Below are 23,918 nucleotides of genomic sequence, written 5' to 3'. Positions count from 1 at the left end.
ATGTCACTGCCATGGTCTGAACGGGGCCGTGCAGACAACAGCACTCTGCTGCCAACCTCGTCAATGCCAACCATCACTGGCCCAGGCTCTGAGCTCGCCGACTATGATCAGCCAACGTCTCGGCCGCGACACGCCAGAACCACATCGGCGCATGCCCGTGTTAGTTTCCTGCCGCTCCATGTCTCTTCTTACTCAGTTAGCTAACCCTCTTGCAGAGTGTCGCAGATGAATTCTCGTTCATGACCCCGAGCGAAGCCGCCGCCCGCCTGCGTACCTCCCTCACTCACGGACTTACCCCAAACGAAGGTCTCATCAGACTCGGCAGCTATGGCCCCAACGAGATCCCCCACGACGACCCGGAGCCTCTTTGGCTTCGCTTCCTTAAGCAATTCCAAGAGCCCTTGATTGTGATGTTGTTGGTGTCTGCCGGCGCGTCGCTGCTCCTGGGAAATACCGACGATGCAATCAGCATCACAGTCGCTGTTACTATTGTTGTCAGCGTTGGCTTTATACAAGAATACAGATCAGAGAAATCAATTGAAGCACTGAATCATTTGGTTCCAAATCACGCTCACCTCCTGCGCAGCTCGTCGCACAAGTCTTCATCCCCAAAAGGACCCGCGCTGCCTTCCAACATCACGAATGCTCAAGACATCGGCGTTCCCGGCACCAAGACACCCGAAGACAGCGTTCTAGATGCCACTTCTTCCAAGGTCATGGCTTCTCAGCTAGTGCCGGGCGACTTGGTATTATTTACCACTGGCGACCGCATCCCCGCTGATGTTCGCGTTATCAAGGCCGCCGATCTTACAATTGACGCTTCCAACCTCACTGGAGAAACCGATCCTGTTCGCGTCGGTGCCGAAGCGAAGCGTCGCCACGTCATGCCCCAGTTTGGCGATGAAATTTCCAACTCTTCGCTCGCGCCCAATGCCACCACAAGCATGGAAAACGTTGCCTACATGGGAACTTTGGTCAAGTCTGGCCACGGTCAGGGTATCGTTTTCGCCACTGGCGGGGCCACACAGTTTGGTGCGATTGCAACAAGTGTGTCTGGGACCGAAAGTCCTCGCTCACCTTTGCAGCTCTCTATGGATGATCTAGGCTCGCAGCTCAGCAAGGCGTCGTTTGTTGTCATTGGTCTCATTTCTCTTGTTGGCCTACTCCAGGGCAAGAGGTTGTTGGAAATTTTCACCATTTCCATTTCCTTGGCTGTCGCCGCCATCCCCGAAGGTCTCCCCATCATCGTTACCGTTACTCTCGCTCTGGGCGTACACCGCATGGCAAAACACAATGCCATTGTACGCCGTATGCCCAAGGTCGAGACGCTTGGGTCTGTCAATGTCGTCTGCACAGACAAGACGGGTACACTCACAACCAACCATATGACTACAGCTGAGATGTGGTATTTTGGCCGAGAGGTGATCAATGTTGAGGAGGAAGCTGAAGCTATTGAATCCAGCCTCTCTCAGGCCGCCTCTAGAATCCTACGCATTGGTAATATTGCCAACAATGCAAGACTTGTGCATAGCCATACAGAAGGCTCTGTTCCATCTCTTGCTGTGATGTCGTCGACTTTAGGTCGAGGTGATACTCCATCTTTTACACGATGGGCCGGTCAGCCCACCGATGTTGCCATGATGGACCTTCTAGACAAGTTCAAAGAGCACGATGCTCGCGAATCTGTCGGGCCCCGTGCAAATGATATCCCATTCAGCTCAGACAGAAAGTGGATGGGCGTCATCATTGGTCAAGAGAAGGAATACGCCTACATGAAAGGATCCATTGAGAAGGTTCTTGCAGCCTGTGACACATACCTTGACAAGGATGGTCGAGAAATCGTTCTCGACTCAGCTCGCAGACAAGAAGCACTCCAAGCCGCGGAATCAATGGCTTCAAAGGGCCTCCGCGTCCTTGCCTTTGCCAGTGGGCCTGTCTCGCGTTTCAGCCGATCTAGCGCACGAAGCAGCACGCCAGTAATGGAAGCGTCCCCTACTCTTCCCGGAGAGGAGGCCTTCAAGGGCCTAACATTCGCTGGACTTGTTGGCATGAGTGATCCACCTAGGCCCGGCGTTGGCAAATCTATCCGACGACTCATGCGCGGCGGGGTCCGAGTCATTATGATTACCGGAGATGCCGAAATGACGGCTCTCGCTATCGGCAAGCAGTTGGGCATGAATATCGCTACTGCCAGCTCGTATGCTGCTGGACAGACTACTGTCAGGCCAGTGCTGCGAGGCGACGAGATTGACAAAATGTCGGATGAGGCTCTCGCAGATGCTATGCAGCACACGACTATTTTCGCTAGAACGACTCCCGATCATAAGCTCAAAATTATCCGCGCTCTTCAGTCTCGAGGCGATATCGTCGCCATGACTGGTGACGGCGTCAATGATGCGCCGGCACTGAAAAAGGCCGATATTGGTATCTCCATGGGCCGTCACGGCACCGACGTCGCCAAGGAAGCTGCGGATATGATTCTTACTGACGACGACTTTTCGACCATTCTGCGCGCCATCGAAGAGGGCAAGGGCATATTCAGTAACATTCAGAATTTCCTCAGATTTCAGCTCTCCACCAGTGCCGCTGGTCTATCGCTCGTTTTTCTCTGCACCTTGCTTGGCTTCAAAAATCCGCTGAACCCAATGCAGATTCTCTGGATCAGTAAGTCGAAGCACTCTAGCCCACCCTTGAGGTTGCCTTGCTAACACTGTTCTCAGACATCATCATGGACGGTCCGCCGGCCCAGTCTCTCGGCGTGGAAGCCGTTGATCCAGACGTTATGAACAAGCCCCCAAGGAAACGAAATGACCCTGTGCTCACACGTGGTGTCATTACGCGCGTATTGACATCTGCCTTTATTATCATGGTTGGAACCATGCTCATCTACAGCCATGAAATGCTTGCCGACGGCGAGGTGACGCGTCGTGACACAACCATGACCTTTACCTGCTTCGTCCTGTTTGACATGTTCAACGCTTTGAGCTGCCGGTCTGAAAGTAAATCGATTCTCCGCGGCGAAGTCGGCCTCTTTTCCAACAACCTTTTCAACTGGGCCGTGTCACTCAGCATCGTGGGCCAGATTCTTGTCATCTATTTGCCAGCGCTACAGGAAGTCTTTCAGACTGTGCCGTTGACTTTGGGCGATCTCTTTCGTCTGATGGTCCTGTGTAGCACAGTCTTTTGGGCAGACGAGTTGAGGAAATATCTAAAGTACGGGCAACGGCGTTTAGTGAGCGGTTATAGCCAAGCCGTATAGGTAGACTAGATGGCGACTAGAGCTTTATTGCATAATCGGGTGGCGCAAAGCAATTGTGGTATCAATTTATCTGTTCGGATGTTAAAAGTCACACTTTACGTGCGTTGATTGACTTTGTATCTGTGTTGACCGGTCAAGGCCGGTGAGTCTAGTTTGTGATGCTGAAACTTGAGCGCCCATGACCTCCCCATAATGCATAACGTGACTTACACCTATTGTCTCACGCACCTTCGACATTTCGTGTTCGTGTGCGTGATTTTGGATCAAGCCAATTAGATCGGAAAGGCTAAATTCCGACTGACGGATGGTCGACCGTTTATTTGCGTTGCTACGAGCATTGTGAGGGTCGACGGTTGAATGGGTCGTCTCCGGGTAGGGTGAGCCCACCAGCCAGCCTGGACGGCCCGCTGCTGGAGTGGCAGCGAGGCCAACATCAAGAGCTTCTCTCCGCCAAACTCATAAGCACTCTAACACAACACAGAACGGGCCAGCTCGGCAGCGATGCGCGGTTCCAGCCAAACGTATCCGCGCCAATGTCCGCTCTAATGCACAGCGGTGCCAATCGCGCCCACAGCGACGACACGACGACTGCCTCAGCGAAACACCACAACCACCATGCCGCCGCCGTTGCGGGGCTCGAGAATGCCGCCACGCTGGCCGACGTGCGAGCCGCCCTCGATGCGCTGCATGTCCGCGAAGCGGGCATCACCCGACGCCTCGATAAACTGATTGCCTCGCAGACGGACCTCTCGCGGGACCTCGGCCGGCTGGACATGCTGCGCGCGGGGCTGGGCTCCCAGGTCATTGCCACACGCTCCATTGGCAACGAGATGCTGGCCACGGCCGCCGAGACGGCGGGCGACTTGAGCAGCAAGGTCAAGAAGCTGGATCTCGAAAAGAGCCGCGTCGAGGATACATTGCGCGTGGTGGAACAGGTGGCGGAGCTCAAGGCCTGCGTGCACGGCGTCGTGGGCTCCATGGGGGCTCCGCAAGACTGGGAGGCGGCCGCCGGGTATCTGTCCAGGGCGGGCTATGTTCCCGAGGAGATTATCAAGGGCTCTTTTGCCGCGGGGATTGTGCCCAGCGTCGAGGTGCCGGATGCGCCGTGGACGACGCTCGAAAACGCCAAGGAGAGCCTCTGCACATTGTTTCTGCGCGAGTTCGAAAAGGCCGCCGCTGACGGTGACGGGACCAAAGTCACTAGATTTTTCAAGCTATTTCCTCTCATCGACCGCACAGAAGTCGGCCTAGACGTATATGGGAAATATGTATGCCAGGGTGTCGCTGGGACAGCTAGGACGACGCTCAAGGACGGTATCGGTGGGCAGACACGCAAAGACGGCTTCTTCTATGCCAACGCTCTCACAAAATTGTTTGAGCACATTGCGCAAATTGTCGAAGGCCATGGAGGCTTGGTGGAGAGACACTATGGCGCGGGGAAAATGGTTCGCGTTATCGAGAGGCTCCAGATGGAAGCAGATGTGCAGGGCGGCATTATTCTCGACACTTGGGCTGACGAGCGCAGCCTGGATAGGAAGATGACTGATGTGAAGAGCTATCCATTTTCATTCTTGGTACAAAGCTTTCTGCCACCACAATCACGAAGCAACACTCCGCGCATGAGCTCGCCAGCAGTGGGTACAGGGACCGATGGCCGCGGCAGTGAGGATGAAGGCGTGAATATGAAAGAAGTGGACGCTTTGCTGAGCGAAATCGCAGTCATGCTTGGCCGTTGGTCACTTTACACGAGGTTCATTTCTGGTAAATGTGTTGTAAGTACACGAAATCTCACCAAAGTGCAAAAGATACCAGCTAGACACTGGGCTAATAATCTGATAGGTTCCCGACTCTGATGATTCCACGCTGCCGACCGCGGAGGTGATAATCAGATCCAACCTGTACAAAAAGATTATGGGGAAGCTCGTGTCACCATACAATATCATGACGGGCTTCTTCTTTCGACGGTCTGTAGAAAAGTCGTTTCAGCTGGACGAGTATCCGCCAGGACTGTCGTTGAAGATGAGCAAACCTATATCAGGTGAGGCGCCATACATTATCTCGGCCGTGGATGATGTCATGTACATCATGAATTCTACGATACAAAAGTCCATTTCAACGTCCCAGAGAGACGTGGCATCAAACGTGATTCCCTCGATTGAGCGAATTCTGTCGGCGGACTTCATTGGTATGATACAACGCAAGATGCGTGATGAAACTTATCCAAAGCCGGTAATACAAGGTGGTTTTCCACCAGAAGACAAAATAGTTCAATTCATTGTCCTCATAAACAGTTTGGACACAGCGAATCGCTATCTTGACAGGATAATTGAGGGTCGCATAACACTCTCCGAGGAGAACTCGCCCATTGCAGTCCCGGGTGAGGGGCTAAAGGGACCTTTTCCCTTTGAGAAAGACGCCATCATGGTCGCGAACCAGCTGCATAAGCTTCAAAGGACGTTCTTGGCAAAATCCACCGAATTGCTCGGTGAAGGAATCAATGTCCTATTCGAGCGGGTCGTCAAGCTACGCCTGCGGCCGGTCCTTGCCGAGACCTTCCGTGATGCCGATTATACGCTGACGGAGGAGGAACTCGCCGAGTACGCTGAGCAAAACGAGGAAGACCCGGAGCAGGCCAACGAGATGGTGGCACGCCGATTTGAGCGCGGTTGGGACATGCTGATGAAACCCATCGGCCGCATCATGACGCCAGCCACGTTTAGTATCTTGTTGGAAACGACGGCCAAGTACCTATCCCGGGTTCTGGAAAAGAGAATCCTGAGCTATTCGGGCAAGACGAGTGACTACGGCGCCATACGTATCGAGCGCGATTTTTCGGCCATTGTCAGTATCGTCGCCAAGGGCCATTACGGCATCCGGGAGGAGTTTGGCAAGGTGACACAGCTCATGATGGTGGCCAACATGGAAGACGAAGAGTGGGAGGAACTGGTTGCGCTCGACGGCGACGACGGCATCGAGTGGACGCTGACTGAGGATGAGAAGAAAAAGGCAAGGGCCCTTGTGCGTCGTGCATAGAAGGACGCGACGGAGTTTCTAGACGGAGAAAAATGCATCGGTTCAATATAGAAGAAATAAAAGTACGATATCTGGGGATCAACTGTGCTCTACCGTATACTTGGGCATACCGCGATTCGACAACACTGAACAGCCTGGTTTCCAGAATATCAGAGAAAATCAGACTCCCGACGTTGCGCTGTACGACGTCTGGAAATTCTCGAGCCATGAACTAGGAAAGTTTCCTCCGATAAGAAGTCCGATGTGAAAATGCAAATACACACAACCAAAGGCTTCGAATGCTCCACTAAAAAGTGAAGCGGATCAAGCCGCATCATGAATTTTTTTTGCTTTGAGTCATAAACCGACTCACAACTCATCTACAATTCAATATCGAATCAAACTTTCTGAGAGTGCACTCAGCAAGACCTAAACTATTGAAAAGCTGTTCGCGCAGGTGGCGGCAGCAGGCGTCCAGCCCCAAAGCAACACAAGAGCAGCAAACTTCACGCTGGCCATCACCACTGCGGTCCGTCGACTTATATCGACTGCTCTCCGATCGCGCCTGGCCTGGACGCCGCTCACCATGCAGACGCACGTCGTCAGAATTCCCGCGCGGGGATTAGAGCTGGGCCACTTTCGCGACTCCAAGGGTCCCAGCCGGTTGGAGGAGTGGTGCGTGAGCGACGCCGCCTCGTCGCGCGGCTCTGTCGAAGCGCTTGCCCAAGCCGGCGTTCACCTTCGAGACCGGGACACGCCGGTAGCCTTTCCGACGGAAACGGTGTACGGACTGGGAGCCGACGCGACGCGCAGCGCGGCAGTCAAGGGTATCTACGCGGCCAAAGGGCGCCCGTCGGATAACCCTCTCATCGTGCACGTCTGCGACCTGCAGATGCTGCGGCGCCTGACAGGCACCGATGCCGCGGCGCGCGATGGGCTCCCGGAGAGATACGGAGCGCTGATTGACAGGTTCTGGCCAGGTCCGCTGACGATACTGCTGCCCAACGCGCAGCCGTCGCGGCTGGCGCCCGAGGTGACGGCCGGGCTGGCCACGTTTGGCGTGCGCATGCCGTCATCGCCGCTCGCGCTGTCGCTCATCAAGCTGGCGGGAGTGCCCTTGGCGGCGCCGTCGGCAAACGCCTCGACGAAGCCGTCCCCGACGGCGGCGCACCACGTCCGGCATGACCTGGACGGGCGCATCGAGCTCATCCTGGATGGCGGGCCAAGCCAGGTCGGCGTCGAGAGCACCGTCGTCGACGGGCTGTGCGACCCGCCGATTGTGTTGCGTCCGGGTGGGATCAGCATGGATGAGCTGCGCAGCTGTCCCGGCTGGGAGCACGTTGTCAAAGCATACAAAGATCACAGCGAAGAGGGCAAGGCGGCGCCGAGAGCGCCCGGCATGAAATATAAGCACTATAGCCCCAAGGCGCACGTCGTATTATATGAAGCGTCGTATGACGCTGCCCAGAATGGCATCGCACCTGCGGATATCAAGGCCGCGAGTGCGTCACAACATGGCCACCCGCAAGACGACGGAGCGCGACCGGCGAGAAGGATCGGCGTCATTCGAACGGAGCGGTGGGAAGCGGCTGCCGGCTTACAGGTGAAAAACTGGCGCGAGGCGTCACCTGTGGCTCCGGAAATCGACAAGCCTTCATATGAAGTCTATACAGGTGACCTTGCTGGTCCGGGAGGCCAAGTGATTGGCGAGCTGTTTGATGTGAACCTGGGCAAGGACGCAAAGAGAATTGCCCAAGGGCTCTTTGCGGCGCTACGTGAGCTCGATAGCCGAGGCGCCGACACGATATTTGTCGACGGTATAGACGGAGAATTAGACATTGCGGCGGCGGTCATGAATCGCTTGCGCAAAGCAGCATCGGAACTTAGATCGTGATGCACCCATTATAGAAGACAAATATAATTTTCATACCCTCTAAAAGATAGCGTATTACGCCCTGCGAAATTCGTCGTCACCTTACGGACACAGTTTCTTTGCCGTCGGTTGATTACCCTGCCCCTGCCCCTTTATCGTGATGCCTTAATATTCGTTTTTCTTGTGTTCTGCCACCAAGGCAAAAGGTCGCTCGCCCACTGACGTCTAGTATACTTTCACAGCTGAAACTACAAGCCTTGTCGCAGCCAGTCGGCGAGTTTAGACTTGCCGAGTTGCGCCAGGTTGTTGACACCCTGTTCGCTAAGATCAATGCGGCCGACTTGGAGGTCCTGAGTGGGTGCGCGGCTGACGCGCTGCACGACAATCGTGGGGTCCGTCTCGAGGATGATGCCGTCGTCGACAATCTCGTCAATTGCGAGCGAAACAAGATCGTAATTTTCGACAATGGTGCGCTTATCGACAGATTGTCTAAAAAGCAGTGGTTAGCATTATCTGACACGCGCATTCGAGTGGGCGCGCAGAAGCTAATTAGCGGTAAAACGAGTTCGTACTTGAACAGCAGATGCAGAGAGTCTCTGAAAGCAAGCAGGGTATTATATAACAAAACTTCGTTCTCGTCGGCAGCACCGACAAGGTAGATCATGACGTCGGATTCGGGCTTGTAGAGAACGATGCGGTTGTCGTAGAGAATAATATCGCCAGTTTGCTTGGCCGTCTTCTCAATAAGACCCTTTTCAAAGGCCTTTTGTGACTTGGTATCGGGGTAGGGGTTTACAGAAGCACCTGCGACAAGGGAAGCTCACGTCAGTCGACTGTGCGGCGAAGGTCTTCGATGGACAAGGGGCACGAGTGGAAGCACATTGTTACCTGTAGAAGTGGCGTGGGGAGGTGTGAAGTATTTGGCGAATATTCTTGAGCCGTCTTCGGTACTGAGGACCAGGATGGCCTGGACCGAGAACAGGGTCATTCCGGGAGACATTTTGGGCGGGCTCGACGTGGTCAATCGGTCAGTCAATGAAGCTATTGCCTGCCACACATGATGGCGCACTAGCAAGTTCACCAGGTGTCCCTGCGAGCCCCTCCAGCCCGCAATCTGCGGCATAACCTTTTGCCGTCCCGGTCTTGATGTCGCGTGCGCACGGGCCACAGCATCTGGCCTGTTAATGGGAAACGCGTCTTGAGTAAGTACTTTACGCGTCCCCATCTATACGTGCCTGACGCGACCCGCCCCGATTTGCTGCTCCCTTGCCCCTCGTTGGGTGCTGCAAACAAATTATTGCATCTCTTCCATCAGACCTGGTTTAATCCCTTTTCCTCTTTTCGCTTTTTTCCAAATCGTCCTCTCAAATATGTCGTCGCCGCCACAACGTAGGCAACGAAACTCGCAGTCTGCGACACCTCGTCGCTCTGCGCGCCAGTCCTCTGCCAATGTGCCCTCGTCGCCCGGCCGTGGTGATGTCCAGCGCGATGCCATAGGCGACGTGTCGTCGCCTTTGCGCCAGATGACGGACAGCCAAAGCACGCACGCTCGCAATGATGCTCCTCCGAGCTCACCGCTCCTCCAGATGAGCGACACACAGTCGGTCGTGGACGACCAGGCTACTCCTCGAGCTAGACACACCCTTCTCGGAGGTATGATTGCTTTGTGTCTTCTGCTGCGCATCCTCAGAACTAATATTTCGATGTATAGAATCATCCCCCCTCAGATTTGACCCGAGCTCGAGCCCTGGACGCTCACTACGACATCAATCCGAACTGCGCAGTGAGAGCAGTGGCTTGTTCCTCGGGTCCGACGCCGGCAGTACTGCCTCGCGCAGACGTGGTGACATCAACTCCGATGCTCTTCGGACCCCTCGTGTGCCACGCCGTGTCATTCTTGACGAGAGCGGGCGAGTTGTTCGCGAGGGCCCTGTTGACGGTTCCGATGCTCCCTCTTACGCTAATCGCGACACAAACACTTCCGAGGCCGACATTCTTGGTGGACAAGGCCAGAGTCTCATCTGGGGAACGACGGTTTCTATTGATGACACTTTCGCGGCTTTCAAAGAGTTTTTACGCAATTTCACCCAAAAGTACCGCCTGTATCGTGACGGTTTCTCAGATGCGGAAGTGCGCGCCGACCCAGACGCCGAGGTCAAGCCTTATCAGGAGGCTCTTGAAAACATGCTTCTTCTTGGCACTACGCGACTCTACATTGACATCTCCGACCTCAATCTTTACCCTCCCACAAGAAAGCTCTGGCACCAGATCCAGGCTTATCCCCAAGAAATCGTTCCTGTCATGGATCAGTCTGTGCACGATCTCATGGTTGAGATTGCCCGTGCTGAGGATCGAAACAGACCAACTCAGAGCAGCAACGGGCAGGGCGAGTCTCAGCAGAGCAGACAGAGCTCGGAACCAGTATTTCCAAGCTCTGATAGACCAGATGAGCCTGCTACTCCCCGGCCAACACAAGACCCCCAGCCCTCGCTCGAAGACCAGGTTGCTTCGTCCATTTACGTTGTTCGTCCTTTTGGCCTGGATAAGACGACCAATTTGAGAGATCTCAACCCATCCGGTATGTTGCTCAACTTCCGTCCCTTTTGACTGAAGCTAATTTGTTCAGACATGGACCGCCTTATCTGCGTCAAGGGACTCGTCATTCGTACGACTCCCGTCATTCCTGATATGAAGGATGCCTTCTTCCGATGCAACATTTGCAACCACTCTGTCAACGTCGGCCTCGACCGTGGAAAAATTCGCGAACCCACCGAGTGTCCCCGCCGTATCTGCAGTTCTAAAAACTCGATGCAAATTGTTCACAATCGCTGCTCTTTCGAGGATAAGCAGGTAATCAAGCTACAAGAGACCCCCGATGTTGTGCCTGCAGGCCAGACACCCCACTCGGTGTCTGTCTGCGTTTATAATGAGCTGGTCGATTTTTGCAAGGCCGGCGACCGCGTCGAGCTTACTGGCATTTTCCGCGTCAGCCCTGTTCGCGTGAACCCTCGTCAACGCGCTGTCAAGAGTGTGTACAAGACCTATGTCGACGTTCTTCACGTGCAAAAGGTAGACAAGAAGCGTATGGGCGTCGACGCATCAACCCTCGGCGTCGAGGGCGATGAAGACGCTGACAGAGGCGCAAATGACATTCAAGAGACTCGTACCATCTCTCCGGAGAATGAGCAAAAGATTCGTGAAACTGGCGCGCGAGAAGACATCTACGACCTTCTCTCTAGATCTCTCGCCCCATCTGTCTACGAATTAGACGATGTCAAGAAGGGCATACTGCTCCAGCTCTTTGGTGGCACAAACAAGACCTTTGAAAAAGGCGGTAGCCCCAAATACAGAGGCGACATCAACGTCTTGCTTTGTGGTGATCCTTCGACGTCCAAGTCTCAGATTCTTGCATACGTCCACAGAATCGCTCCGCGCGGTGTCTACACCAGTGGCAAAGGTTCTTCGGCTGTTGGCTTGACTGCCTACGTTACTCGTGACCCTGAAACCAAGCAGCTCGTCCTTGAATCTGGAGCTCTGGTCCTATCTGATGGTGGTGTCTGCTGTATTGACGAGTTTGACAAGATGTCCGACGCCACTCGTTCCGTTCTTCACGAAGTGATGGAGCAGCAGACTGTTTCCGTCGCCAAAGCTGGTATCATTACCACTCTCAATGCCAGAACTAGTATTCTTGCTTCTGCCAACCCCATTGGTAGCAGATATAACCCCGACATGTCGGTGCCTCAGAACATCGACCTGCCGCCTACGCTTCTTTCCCGTTTCGATCTTGTGTATCTGATGCTGGACCAAGTCGATGAGAAGATGGACAGACGTCTGGCCAAGCACTTACTGTCTCTGTACATTGAAGACAAGCCTCAGTCTGCCCCATCCTCTCTGGATATTCTTCCCGTCGAGTTCCTCACCATGTACATTTCCTATGCCCGCTCTAATATCCAGCCTACGATCTCTGAGGAGGCAGGCAAGGAGCTCGTTGAGTGCTATATTGCCATGCGTGCTCTCGGCCAAGACGTCCGCGCTGCCGAGAAGCGAATTACTGCCACCACCCGACAGCTCGAGTCGATGATTCGTCTCGCCGAGGCCCATGCCAAGATGCGCCTGTCCGAGGTCGTCACGCGCGAAGACGTCCAGGAAGCGAACCGTCTCATCCAGAGCGCGCTCAAGACTGCCGCCACTGATGCTCAGGGCCGCATCGACATGAGCCTCCTAACTGAGGGCACCAGCGCCGTCGACCGCAAGCGCAAGGCCGAGCTCAAGGACGCAACTCTTCGACTACTCGATGAAATGACCTCGGCGGGCAATGCCGTTCGATGGAGCGACGTGGCGCGCCGTTTGGGCGAGAACTCGAGTATCCCGGTTGAGCAGGCTGATTTCACTGAGGCCATGCGGGCACTGGAGGCGGAGAACGCCATCACCATCACTGGTGACGGTGCTAGAAGAAGTGTCCGACGAGTCACTGCTGTGGTCTGAGATGAATGAGCTGAAAGTATGTAAAATGCATGCAAGATATACCATGAATGACTGTTATGAGGAAAGCGGAATTGAGTTGGAAACATTTTTCGGAGAGAGGTTCATACGTGTTTGGGATCACGAGGGGCATCAGGCTGGTCAAGATGGAGATAGTTGTGGTTAATATTCTGTCACGGCGTTTATAATGTACTGTTGCTATTTTCTATAGATCCTTGTAAATGGGCCAAGTACAATTTGCTGATTACTTTTGAATTTCTCTTTTCACGCGCATTGCAGCACGCATCATCACATCATGTGTGCTTCTAGTCTTGAGCGTTGCCAATTTATTCGAAGTTTATTTATTTATTGTCCTCCGCATTAAGGTTCTCGACGTCTTCTAACTTGAGCGAAATAAAGCTACTATAATCTGTCCCATTTGTGGCTTCATTAATGTCATTTTTTTTTTTTCATTTTTTTCTCTTTTTTCCATCTTTCCATGGTTGTGCTGTCATATCAAGGAAATCCGTACCACAAGGTATACTCACAGAATGTCCACCTTGCGGACCTCTGTCCACTCCTTTTCCACCTTTGGCACCATGATGACCAGGACGCCATCGTCCAACTTGGCCGCAATGCCCTCGGCGTCAACGTCCTCCTTCAGCTGCTGCTCGCTCGCGGCGCCCACGGCCCGCGGTGGCAGCACAACCTTTTTCGAAAAGACACCGACGCGGCGCTCCGCCGAGTGCAGCGACTGCAAAAAGGCCTCGTCGCCGGGGCGGTGCACGACGCCCTTGATGGAGAGCGTGCCGTGCTCCGCGTTCCAGTGAACGCCAATGTCCTCGCGCTTGGCGCCGGGTAGGGCGACGTGCAGGACGTAGGCGCGGGGCGTGTTAAAGAGGTCGACGGGCGGCGAGAAGGAGTCGACGTCGTCGTCGTCGTGGTTTTCGGTCGTGTTGTTGTCCACGTTGAAGCCGCGCGCGGCGGCGGCGCCCATCTGCTGCACAAATGGGTGACTCATGAGGCCGCGCATCATGTCGGGGAAGCTAAAGGCGTTGTTGGGACCGGCGCCGGGAGCGGTGGTATCAAAGGGCCAGCCGCTGCGGTCGTTGTGATTGCGGCGACTGTGTGAGCCTCTGCGACCGCCGCGGCCGCGACGGCCACCTCCGCAGCCGCGGCCGAAGCCACCGAAGCCACCGAAGCCGCCGGTGAAGGGCTCGCTGTGATGATGTTTGTTTGCCTCTTCGTACTCGGGAACCATTTCATCGGGATCGGGAACATCGTCTCTCACAGTATCGGGAGAGCCGTTCTTCTCATCTCCTGAAGCATTCGTCTTCTTCTCGTCAGACGACCTGGTATTCTTTTCCTCGTCGGCAACGCTGACGGGTCTGTCGCGGGTGCCCTCTTCATCGCTATCATGCTGGTGACGACGACTACGTCCGTGACGGCCGTGGCGTCCGTAGCCACGGCCTCCCCAGTAATCGCCCCGGTGATGGTCGTCGCTAAAGTAAAAGTCGCCATCATCTACAGTCCAACCACCGCCTCCGCGGCCGCCCCAACCCCAAGCTCCGGGAGGATGGTGATGACGATGGCGACCGGGGCGGCCAGGGCCGGGAGGGCTGGAAGGGCGAGGATGGTCAGAGCCTGGTGGTCCAGGAGGGGGAGGAGGAGGATGAGGAGGACGGCCAAAGGGGAAGCCGGGCCAAAAGGTAGGATGACTGGTGTAGTCGGAGCCGCTATGGTCGACACCACGGCTGGTAGCGCCAAAACGGTTGGAGTCCAAACCCATCATCTGTTCAAAGAAGGCGGCAGCGTCCGAGTTTGGTTGTTGCGTGGGGGCCATGATTTCGGTATCAACTTCCTGTGTCGAATATATTTGGTGCAGTGTAAGAGAATTGGTGTTTGAAGAATTAGAGATAGAGCGATACTCTGAAGAAGAAAAGGTCAAAGAGAATCGAGAGTCCGACTGGTCATGGACCACATATAAATACAAATGAGCATTACGCAATTGCCACGCAACAGGTAGGCAGCCGCTCAACCGTGTAAGTCAAACACGCAATTCTAGGCAGCCGGGGGTCCTCAGCGGCTGAAAAGATCGGTCTACGCACGTAATCGAACCGACTAGAAAATGACTGTTGCTGGTCAAACGAACAATTTAATGCACATTCGCCACATGCCCAAAAAGTCCCAGTTGCTGCTTGCGGCGCAGGTGAGTGCTCACTAGGTTGGCAAAGCCGCGCGGCCAGCCCTACGGGCCTACGCAAGCCAAGAATAAATCGGGGGGCGAATAGCGGCAGTGCCTTGTTCCCCGGCCCCGATCCCTCCGGGCATAGTGGTGTGGTTTCGGGACCGAGGGAAACTTTTCTGGTAGGAAACTTTTCGTACTGAATTTTTCAAGGCGTAGTTCGATGACCGCAGGTGAAGATGACGTATTGGCTGGTGTTTCTTCTTTTTTTTTCCTGACTGTTGTCGGGATAATGCCCGTTGCACACTGCGCTAACTACTAATTACCACTTTCACGAGGCGGCGAGTAACATTGGTGGGTGCTTTATCCGGTGGAGGGTTTCGAGTCTTGGAAACTCGACCTTTTTCGAACCTTAAACGGCGGAAACTTGAGAGTCACAGACAACAGCAGGAAAATAGTATATGATGCGGCAACAACAAAATCTTCAATATGCTATCTTTGTTGAGTTTGTTATGCTTGCCAAGGCAGTAGTAACCCGACAACAGTCGGCCGAGCTTAAACTCTCTCGAGAACTCCTTACAACGACTGCCTCTTTCCGAAATGCTAATCAGCTCCCCCCTCTATTTAACACAGCAGCCACACCTCTGTCTCTTTGCTTTGCCACGCGAACCGTCGTCGTCGCGATTGCAGCAGCTCTGCCTAAAATTGCATTTGAGACCACCGCAGCAGTCCCGTTGGCCGTAACAGCCGACATTAGGGATCGCACATGTTTGTCGCTGCTCCAGGCTCTGTATCTCAGGAGGCGCCGCCACCGCCGCCGCGGTAGCAAGATCCAGACCGGCGAGAGCGGTCATGAAGATGGTTGTGATTTTCATGGTGTCTGGGCTGTGTAGCTTGTGTAGATGTAATTGAGAATGTAGGAGGGGAAGTTGGATGGAGAATGAAGCGCCCAGTAAAACCCAGATGATGGTACTGACCAAGGGTTCTTATACTGCTGGACGACGGTGCTACTTGAATACATATATCGTGTCTCGGATTACGGAGTACATGGTCGTCATGAGAAACATGTATCATCAGATTGTGATATTGCGGGAATGGCGGCAGGACTGGGCGCCGAAACACAGTGCTGTACCAATAGTGGTTAGCTCACCGCGGCGATTCAGCTGAACACACTTGGATGGCAGGGGCATGCATTCTTGTAGCTGAAGCGATGCGAGGTGGTGATGAAGCAGTGCATGGCGGCTCTGCCGATGATGCAGCTGTCAACATGCATGCAGCCGTACGAGATGCGCATCAAGTATGAGATGATTGCAAAATCGCAGCAGTCTTATCCTAATCATAGCCATTTCATTATAACGGAATTCTGTACTGTCACGCCAACTGGCAAAAGACTACGCATTGATCTCAGTACGAGCATTAACCAACTAAGGTCTATATACTCCGTAGTGTGCGCGTTACCTTTCAGCCGTAGCGCTTGACCAAAAGGTCTGACTCAAATACGTGTACTCCGCACAGGATGCTGTCGGTGTCGTCGCCGATGCTCCGCGTCGGAAAGGAGACTTCTGAGACAACAACTGGCTAGTTGCACATACAGAAAAGAAAATATACAAAAATAAAATAAAAAGAAACTAAGGATGCACGAATAAAACTTGAATTAGGCAGCATTTTTTCGGGTCATGTCTTATAACAGGTCTCGCAGAGACAAAGACGGAATACATCATGATCTTCAAGGTTGTACTCGCAACTCGGTATGGATGGAGGCAATGAGCATGACTGTGTATTGTGACGCCGGAGAAATGCAGATCCACCACTTTGCTGATGTGAAACAAGATACTTGAGCATTCTCATTATGGTTTGTCCCCCGGCCGCCCGCTTCGTGTTGACCTGACCATTGTGATGGATTACACTGGCGGCCTCATGAGTGTTCATCGGTTGACAGTGTACATGAGTATATGCGTTAACTTGAAAATACTCTACATAGATATTGTGGCTTGAATAATCTTTGAACGTCTTTATTTTACAGTGGTTATTGTTGTTATTGTTTTGGTGCATCCTACTCTAGAAACTCACTGGTAAAACTCCATACTGGGTCAGGTCGAATAAGCAACTAGGCCATGTCCAGCAGGGCGTCTTTTTCCCACTGTGTGCTGTAACTCACTGATGATTATCGACGCTTCAAAGATCGTCTGCACCACTATCCGCCTTCTCCCAGCTGGAACCTCAACCCGCACTGTCAAACAGAATTTCATCATCGATACCGATCTTTCAAGCGATGTCGAGTAAGCAATCGCCTGCCATCCTGGTAGCGTCAACGGGAGGATGTCACCGTGATGTATTTTGATAGACGCTTATTGCGATGCTGTACTCCATTCGTCCACGCCATAGAAAGTACCTCGAACTTCACAGAAACAACACCGGCTAATCTGCTGGCGTCAGCTATTTTATACCTCATCATGTCGCCGGGACAGTAATGCTTCAAGAAGGTGGACTGGCTTTCAACGATTGTGAGTTAAGACACAGCATCTCTCCAAGTCTGAGCCCTGTATGTGGTGAAGCTCAGCTAGCTGCCCGCAGCGAATATGCACAAATGATAAGCACACGCCAAAACTGCGGCCTCACTGGGCTGGGCTAAGCAACCCGTAGCCTTCTTCTAATTCCGCACTCATCGCACTTGTGCATCTACGTTTCTTTCTCAGTTCTGTTGCCCCCATTTTGGGATAGTCATGTTCATGCGCACTTCCTCATCACCAGTCTTGATCATTTGGCGCCATAAACCTGCTAGATCCAGAGGCATACACCATCGCATGGATCGCTCCGCTCCAGATTGAGGCGCGAGCTGCTCTGCTACTGCTTGACAAGCGCCATCGGGGCAGGTTTCCCGTAGGTCCCGGTGATGAACAAGTGGTTGAGTTTGCCCTCGCTTCTGATAGCATTACTATCAACGTTGACTAGAAAGGAATGAAAGGTGTAGCCGCGCTAACCCATGCTTGTAGAAACGGACAAGGTGCCATAGTGCGAAAGAGTCTTGATAAAGGTGTCTGCCCTGATAAGACTGATGGAACCGGCATGGCAGCGTTGCATCATTCCGCCAGAAAGGGCCAAGAGGCCATCGTGTCGCTGCTCGTTAATAATGGAGCCAGCATCGATAGACCAACCACCTTTGGCCGAACAGCGTTGAGTTTTGCTGCCGAAGGTGGGCGTACAGCTGTTATGCGGTTACTCCTTGATGCTGGTGCTTGGACAGAGGCAGCTTATGATAACGAGTATGCGCTGCTTCCAGGACCAGTTGTTCATAATGAAGTGGAATATCGTTGTCAGATAGGCCTGGTACTGGCTGGCTCAGACCAGAATTCTCCTCCTCGTCAGCCACGTCCAGATAGGTACCTATCTTTCTATTAACATCATCATATTTATCCAGATTCTTCTTTCGCTGACTGCTTGTGTCTTGCTCGGCTCGGGATAACGTTGCTTCTCTTGCCCCCCTCTTTGGGGCGACACAATCATGGTATTCATCAAGGAGAATGCTAAGCTATACCCAAGGGATTAGCCAAGTTCACCTATCAGAGATACCTTCTCCCACAGATAGACAATAATTTACTAGCTTAGCCCTTTGATCAATTGTAGACTATACACACATATATGCACGTCTACGCTATGTGTGAGATACGTTCAACTTGAAGCATGTCAAAAAATGACAATCTCTGGATATAGAATGTGTGTGATTCAGCGAACCAAGATACTGTCTATTCTAATTCGCGACTAGCAATGCGGGCTGACTGAACCGTCGTAATTGTCTGCACCAATTGGCAGCAACGAATCCGCATAATGTGCCCATTTCACCACTGCACGTAATTCGATGTGCCAGCAATGAAAGATCTCTGCTAAGATCCACCCTACAGTGTGCTCCCCTTCCGTGAGAAGCCGCTCACACCCGGAAGTGTACAGCTCAAACATGGCACGTTGTACCGCGGCATCATCCATACCATTGTATGCCAACCTCAGCACCGATAACAGGCCTTCAATGTACCGGGCTGTGTCTTCTTTGACGTATGGCCTTAGCCGCTGCCTGATCTGCTCACCCATGGTCGTGAACTCTGCCCATGTCACTTCTTTCACCGGGTCGCCTTTCCAGGAGCGCACCATGCCCTCTGTCCCGTAAACCGTGACGACCAAGTCTGTTGCTGCTTTGCAATCGGCTACTCGCGTCTTGTCCGCTGCACCGCTGTACCGCGGAAGTGCCTCGTACATTATGGTACCGGCGCAGTACATCCTCACACACGAGGCAAATTGTTCGTCATTGTCAGGGACAGTCGTTGCCATGACGTAGTCGCCATACACACGACTGAGCGCTCCAGTTGCTCCCTTATTCCTGGCACTTGCCGTCCACAGCACCGAGTTCATCGCCTCACCCACTTGAACGTCGGCAAACACGTCGCATATATCATTGTAAACAAATACACTCGGAAATGCCCAGTCGAAGGCACCGAGCTTCTCAGTGCCCCATCGACAGCGCCATACCCGCCTGTAGTGTACGAGACAGGGGCTGCCCGCGCCATCCGTCCAGCGTACCATCCACATGATGTGGTCTCCATCCTCATCCTTGTGCCTTTCGCTATTTGGCTCATGTACCTGACGCTTGTTTTTGAAGCTGCGTTTGTTGACGCTGCGTTTGGCTCCCGCAATTGTAGCGAACGCTACAGCCAGTGCGTACAACTCATTAGGCTTCGTCGTCGCTACTCTGGCCAAGGATGCCCCGATGTCGTCAATCCAGGGCTGAAAGGCGTATGCAATTTCGCCATCCACGGCTCCGACATAGTCGGCCATTAGCGTGCTCATCAGTGCTCGACCAAGCACCTCACAGCAGGACACTTGACCAGAAGGGCATGTCCACGCCAGGTAGCCCACAAATAGGCCCCGTGTCCCTATCTCTGCTACCATTTTCCATTCATCGCAGCTAATCCTGATGCTGTTGTCTTTCAAGCTATCAAGTTTCAGCGGTCGCACCATGGTAACAAGACGGCTTGCTTCTGCTTCCCAGTCATGCGCGGCATCAACTAAATCGCCGACAATGTGATGTGACGGGTCTACATCATCATACACCGGGACATGACCAGCACAAAAACCTCCGAGAACGTCTATTGCCCTCGCATACTCGCTCTCCGTAGGCGAGTAGTCTCTCAACGCCAACTGCTCATACCTTTCAAAGCTAACTGCGCCATATCCTGGCATTTGCTCTTCATAAGAAGCAGCCTCGGTATCGTGGTGCTCTGTAGACTCCGCCTCGCTCATTAACCGCGCGGCTGCCAACGCTCCCAGGGCTCGCCAACCGCTTGTCTCGCGTGACCATGTAGTTTGTACCCCGATTCGGTTCCCTACTGCGGTTGCTGCTATTGCCATTTCGTGCTCTATAAGATGCGCCTCTGCCTTCAGTTGCGCAGCCCCTTGTTTCTCTCTAGGCGTTGTACCCCCGACAGTTGCGGCAAACTGAATCCGAGGGTTTGAGACCTCACTCATCACGGCTGCGGTGTTGGTCATTTCGCTATAATCGTGTGTATAACGAATATGTGCTACTCAGTCAAACTTTTAGCCGGTGGTTCTGTGTATGCGTTGGGGAACTAACCGGCAGACTGTGTTGTAGACCTCGATTGGCCGACCTCCCTGCTTGTTATAGTCCAAATAATGACTGTGCGCGGTCCGTACCTCGTTCCGGATGAAGGAAACTATACTAATGGAAGATGGAAGTACACAATTGTCGAGAAGCGTAACGAGTCCGGACTCATCTTTTCAAGGTCAAGGCATACTATATATAATTCAAAAGAGACTAGACCACTGTGGTCTAGCATAACCACGTCTAAGATCATCACGTCCAAGACTGCCACTTCTAAGAAAGCCACGTCCAAGATCATCACGTCCGACACTGTCACGTCCGGTACTGTTACTCCGACACTGTAATGACCGAGATGTCGCGGCCGAGACTACCACGTCATGATGAGGGGGACATCTAGTAACTACGTGTTCAATGTAAGAAACTGCGTGTTCGATGTAAGACAGTATCAGGTTCCATTAGATGACAGATGTTGGGCGTATTATGATATAATTGATGATGGTATTCTACTTTCGAAAGATCCCCTGATGGAAAATACTTTGTCGAAACTAGCCGTGATATTGAATAAGGTAGAGGCTTGATAAATAGCGTTGCCTCAGTATGCCCTAGTCACCGCTGACTCTGAGGGCTAACCCTTAGCAAGACGTTGATTGACTGCTATAGATGAGTCTGACATTCTACGCCTATGAAGACATCATCACGCTACATTGCTAGACTCTATTTCGAAATTGCGTAGGATAGAAGAAATCATCGTATTACTATAAAATGCGTTATATCAACAGGTGGAACCGAAATACTGTAGTTGTTCCCACTCTGTACTTCTTTTAGCAATACAACCATAACCCCCTGTAATGATGTGTGAAGCAGAAAAAACAATGCGAACTCATCTAACGAAGTCAGCCCGGTATATTTGCCGGACAATAACTCCGCCGTCTGCTACGCTATGTCATCGCGTTAGCCTCTAATGAGACTAGTCTAAATAGTTTCCGAAAGACGTACACGTAAGTGTCTCTGCTAGATACTATATAATAGGGTTACATTAGTGCCTTAGAAGCCAGTTTCATTATTCTTTGGTGTTAAATATACACGTATGTGTCTCCGCTTTATACTATTTGATGGGGTTATATTAGTATATCGGATAGCTAGTCTATTTCTTGCTATTAAATTATACACCTGTATGTCTCTACTTGATACTCTATGACGGTGTCTTATAGTAAATGAGATAAACGTTTTGTTTCTTGCTATTAGATATATATATAACTATCTCTATAGTGGGTTTCCCTTAGTGCATTAGCTGACTGGTCTGTCTCCTTCCGTAAGATAGACACATGACAGTCTCTGCTTGATAATCTATGATGGAAACCTATGAGCGTACTAGATGACTGGTCATTTAATTGACGTCAGAGCAACATATGACCGTCTCTTCTTAATGTTTAGCCTATCAAAAGTAGAATTCAAGGTAGCGACCCCGACATAATCAGTCTCTATACTACCTATCAAAGCACGACACCACTTATTGCTATATAAAACAAGTTGAAAAGTTTTGTAGCAATATTATACTTTAGATTAGTAATATACAATAGAATGTCGTAAGATAAAACGACATGACGTGTTATAACTATCATTTATCGTAATGGTTGCTGCGTCATAGTACAGGAGTTTATGACGAAGATAAAGTAATATCTCCTATAGATACAGTATTTAAAGATGTTATTTCATTGCTCAAAATAAACAGCAAAAGGATTCAAGGGCCTTATACGTCTTCTATTATCGGGATGCATCACGGAGTATTAATATACCTTGTAGCCGATCTTCTATGGATAGGCTTCGCTAACTGCACCCTTCTCCTAAGTTATTGGCTTATTCACGAACTGTGGGCTTTCTATATTCAGTCAGCTAAGGAACAGACCACGCAAAGCTTCCATGATACAACAGTCCTTTGAATTGCCAAGATCTATAACATGCTTAGCCACTTGCGCCTGGATGAAGAATCAACCGATATGCACAATCACAGATTACAAACTCTCAATCTTGCAGCTCAGAAAGTTCAATCGCGCGAGGAAAATTATTCAAGCATCAATATGCCGAGTGTGGGTAGCTATGAGCAGTCGAACCGACCTCCGGCCGTCCCCAAAAGCGCTGCTTCAGAGAAGATGGGCCAGAATAATTCGGTATTTCTGAGCGAGTTTTCTCCACTCGATTGTGAGGTAAGTTCCACGCAGCTGCTCAAAATTTTAGACCATTTGTTTACTTGGTCAGGTTATCAAAGGTCCTGCCCGGTATATCCACTCTCTACCAGCAAAGGATACAAGGAACGCAATCATTGATGCACTTAACACCTGGCTTCAGCTCCCAGATGAGCCAATTTGTGCGATTAAAAAGATAATCACTCTTTTACACGAGGCATCTTTACTATTGGATGATATCCAAGATGGCTCAATCTTGCGCAGAGGGTTGCCAGCAACGCACACCATTTATGGGAAGGCGCAGACAATCAACTCCGCCGGCTACACGATTATTGAAACCGTAGAAGAGGCACTAAAGCTCGGACGGGAATACGCGCAAGTGGTTCTTGGTATGTATCTCCTATTCTACTTCTGGAACCTCTGCTCACGACATCATTCTAGAGCACTTGAAAGTATTATACGTCGGCCAGAGCTACGACCTCCATTGGAGAACGAATCTCCAGTGCCCATCCGAAGAAGACTATCTAAGGGCGTTAGATAACAGTAAGCTACCACCTATTGACAGCCTCAACTATGAATGCGACCTAAGTATATGATAGAAACGGGCGGACTGTTTCACCTGCTTCTTAATTTGATGACGGTGGCTACTACGGCCAATGGAGCAAGCGTCCCTAGCATGCACTCTCTTGTCTTTTTATTCGGCCGCCATTTTGCCATCAGAGACGACTACCAAAATCTGTTGTCAGACGAGGTAAGAGAAAAAAGGCATTTTGAGTTTGAACTTATTTGATCCTTACCTTTTCTGTCGCTTATGCATTAATAGTATACTATTCAAAAAGGCTTCTGTGAAGATCTAGACGAGGGGAAATATACTATGCCTTTAATACACGCGCTACGATCTCTAACAGGCGAGCCACGGACCCTTTTACAAAATCTCTTGTCTCAGAGACACATAAACTCGCATTCATCTAAGGAACACAAACTCATTATTCTACGCCTTTTACGGCAGTCGGACAGCCTCGAGTACACCCAAAAGGCTCTACAGCAACTGCAAACGGAGATTAACAAAGAAGTCTTGGAACTAGAGAGTAGTACCAAAACCCCAAACGAAATATTAAGCCGGCTACTAGAGAAATTATATGTTTAGAGGATAGAGAGAGACTCTAGGCTACCTATAGAGGATAGTACGAGATTGTAGTATAAAAGAAACTAGATTGATTTAAGAACTCTTAGATTAGATAACATGGTTAATAAGCGAGTCATGCAGACAAGCAAGTCACGCAGACAAGCGAGTCACGCAGACAAGCAAGTCACGTAGATAAGCGAGTCACGCACTC

General features: G+C 51.7%; 7 protein-coding genes across 7 annotated transcripts in view; 4 read left to right on the top strand and 3 right to left on the bottom strand.

The window, feature by feature from the left end:
* On the top strand, positions 1-8,165 carry BBA_07889 (calcium-transporting P-type ATPase; the record flags this gene model as incomplete). Its single annotated transcript, XM_008602986.1, has 6 exons — positions 1-159; positions 216-2,664; positions 2,721-3,213; positions 3,741-5,031; positions 5,099-6,277; positions 6,717-8,165. 6 exons carry the CDS (start codon positions 1-3, stop codon positions 8,163-8,165), a joined length of 7,020 nt encoding a protein of 2,339 aa, XP_008601208.1.
* Positions 8,166-8,392: 227 nt separating this feature from the next.
* Positions 8,393-9,144, bottom strand: BBA_07888 (clathrin adaptor complex small chain; the record flags this gene model as incomplete). The annotated part of the gene is made up of 3 exons (XM_008602985.1): positions 8,393-8,633; positions 8,717-8,948; positions 9,033-9,144. 3 exons carry the CDS (start codon positions 9,142-9,144, stop codon positions 8,393-8,395), a joined length of 585 nt encoding a protein of 194 aa, XP_008601207.1.
* A 370-nt stretch (positions 9,145-9,514) lies between these two features.
* On the top strand, positions 9,515-12,629 carry BBA_07887 (MCM2/3/5 family protein; the record flags this gene model as incomplete). Its single annotated transcript, XM_008602984.1, has 3 exons — positions 9,515-9,797; positions 9,856-10,722; positions 10,771-12,629. 3 exons carry the CDS (start codon positions 9,515-9,517, stop codon positions 12,627-12,629), a joined length of 3,009 nt encoding a protein of 1,002 aa, XP_008601206.1.
* Positions 12,630-13,149: 520 nt separating this feature from the next.
* Positions 13,150-14,448, bottom strand: BBA_07886 (hsp20-like protein; the record flags this gene model as incomplete). The annotated part of the gene is made up of 1 exon (XM_008602983.1): positions 13,150-14,448. The coding sequence occupies one exon, from the start codon at positions 14,446-14,448 to the stop codon at positions 13,150-13,152; it is 1,299 nt and encodes a 432-aa protein (XP_008601205.1).
* An 806-nt stretch (positions 14,449-15,254) lies between these two features.
* On the top strand, positions 15,255-15,683 carry BBA_07885 (uncharacterized protein; the record flags this gene model as incomplete). Its single annotated transcript, XM_008602982.1, has 1 exon — positions 15,255-15,683. One exon carries the CDS (start codon positions 15,255-15,257, stop codon positions 15,681-15,683), a length of 429 nt encoding a protein of 142 aa, XP_008601204.1.
* Positions 15,684-17,998: 2,315 nt separating this feature from the next.
* Positions 17,999-19,614, bottom strand: BBA_07884 (uncharacterized protein; the record flags this gene model as incomplete). Its single annotated transcript, XM_008602981.1, has 2 exons — positions 17,999-18,174; positions 18,720-19,614. 2 exons carry the CDS (start codon positions 19,612-19,614, stop codon positions 17,999-18,001), a joined length of 1,071 nt encoding a protein of 356 aa, XP_008601203.1.
* A 2,742-nt stretch (positions 19,615-22,356) lies between these two features.
* The window catches only part of BBA_07883 (geranylgeranyl pyrophosphate synthetase AtmG, putative), a gene marked incomplete at both ends in the record, with an annotated part of 2,256 nt that continues 694 nt past the window's right edge, over positions 22,357-23,918 (top strand). The window contains 4 exons of the mRNA XM_008602980.1: positions 22,357-22,602; positions 22,634-22,970; positions 23,023-23,124; positions 23,181-23,332. Of these exons, the coding sequence (XP_008601202.1) occupies positions 22,357-22,602; positions 22,634-22,970; positions 23,023-23,124; positions 23,181-23,332 (837 nt within the window). The remainder of the gene's footprint in view (positions 22,603-22,633; positions 22,971-23,022; positions 23,125-23,180; positions 23,333-23,918) is intronic.

The sequence above is a fragment of the Beauveria bassiana genome (assembly GCF_000280675.1).
Source record: "Beauveria bassiana ARSEF 2860 unplaced genomic scaffold BBA_S00029, whole genome shotgun sequence".
Lineage (NCBI taxonomy): Eukaryota > Fungi > Ascomycota > Sordariomycetes > Hypocreales > Cordycipitaceae > Beauveria > Beauveria bassiana.
The sequence above is the reverse complement of the archived record's forward strand: the minus strand, read 5'-3'. Positions and strand labels throughout refer to the sequence as shown.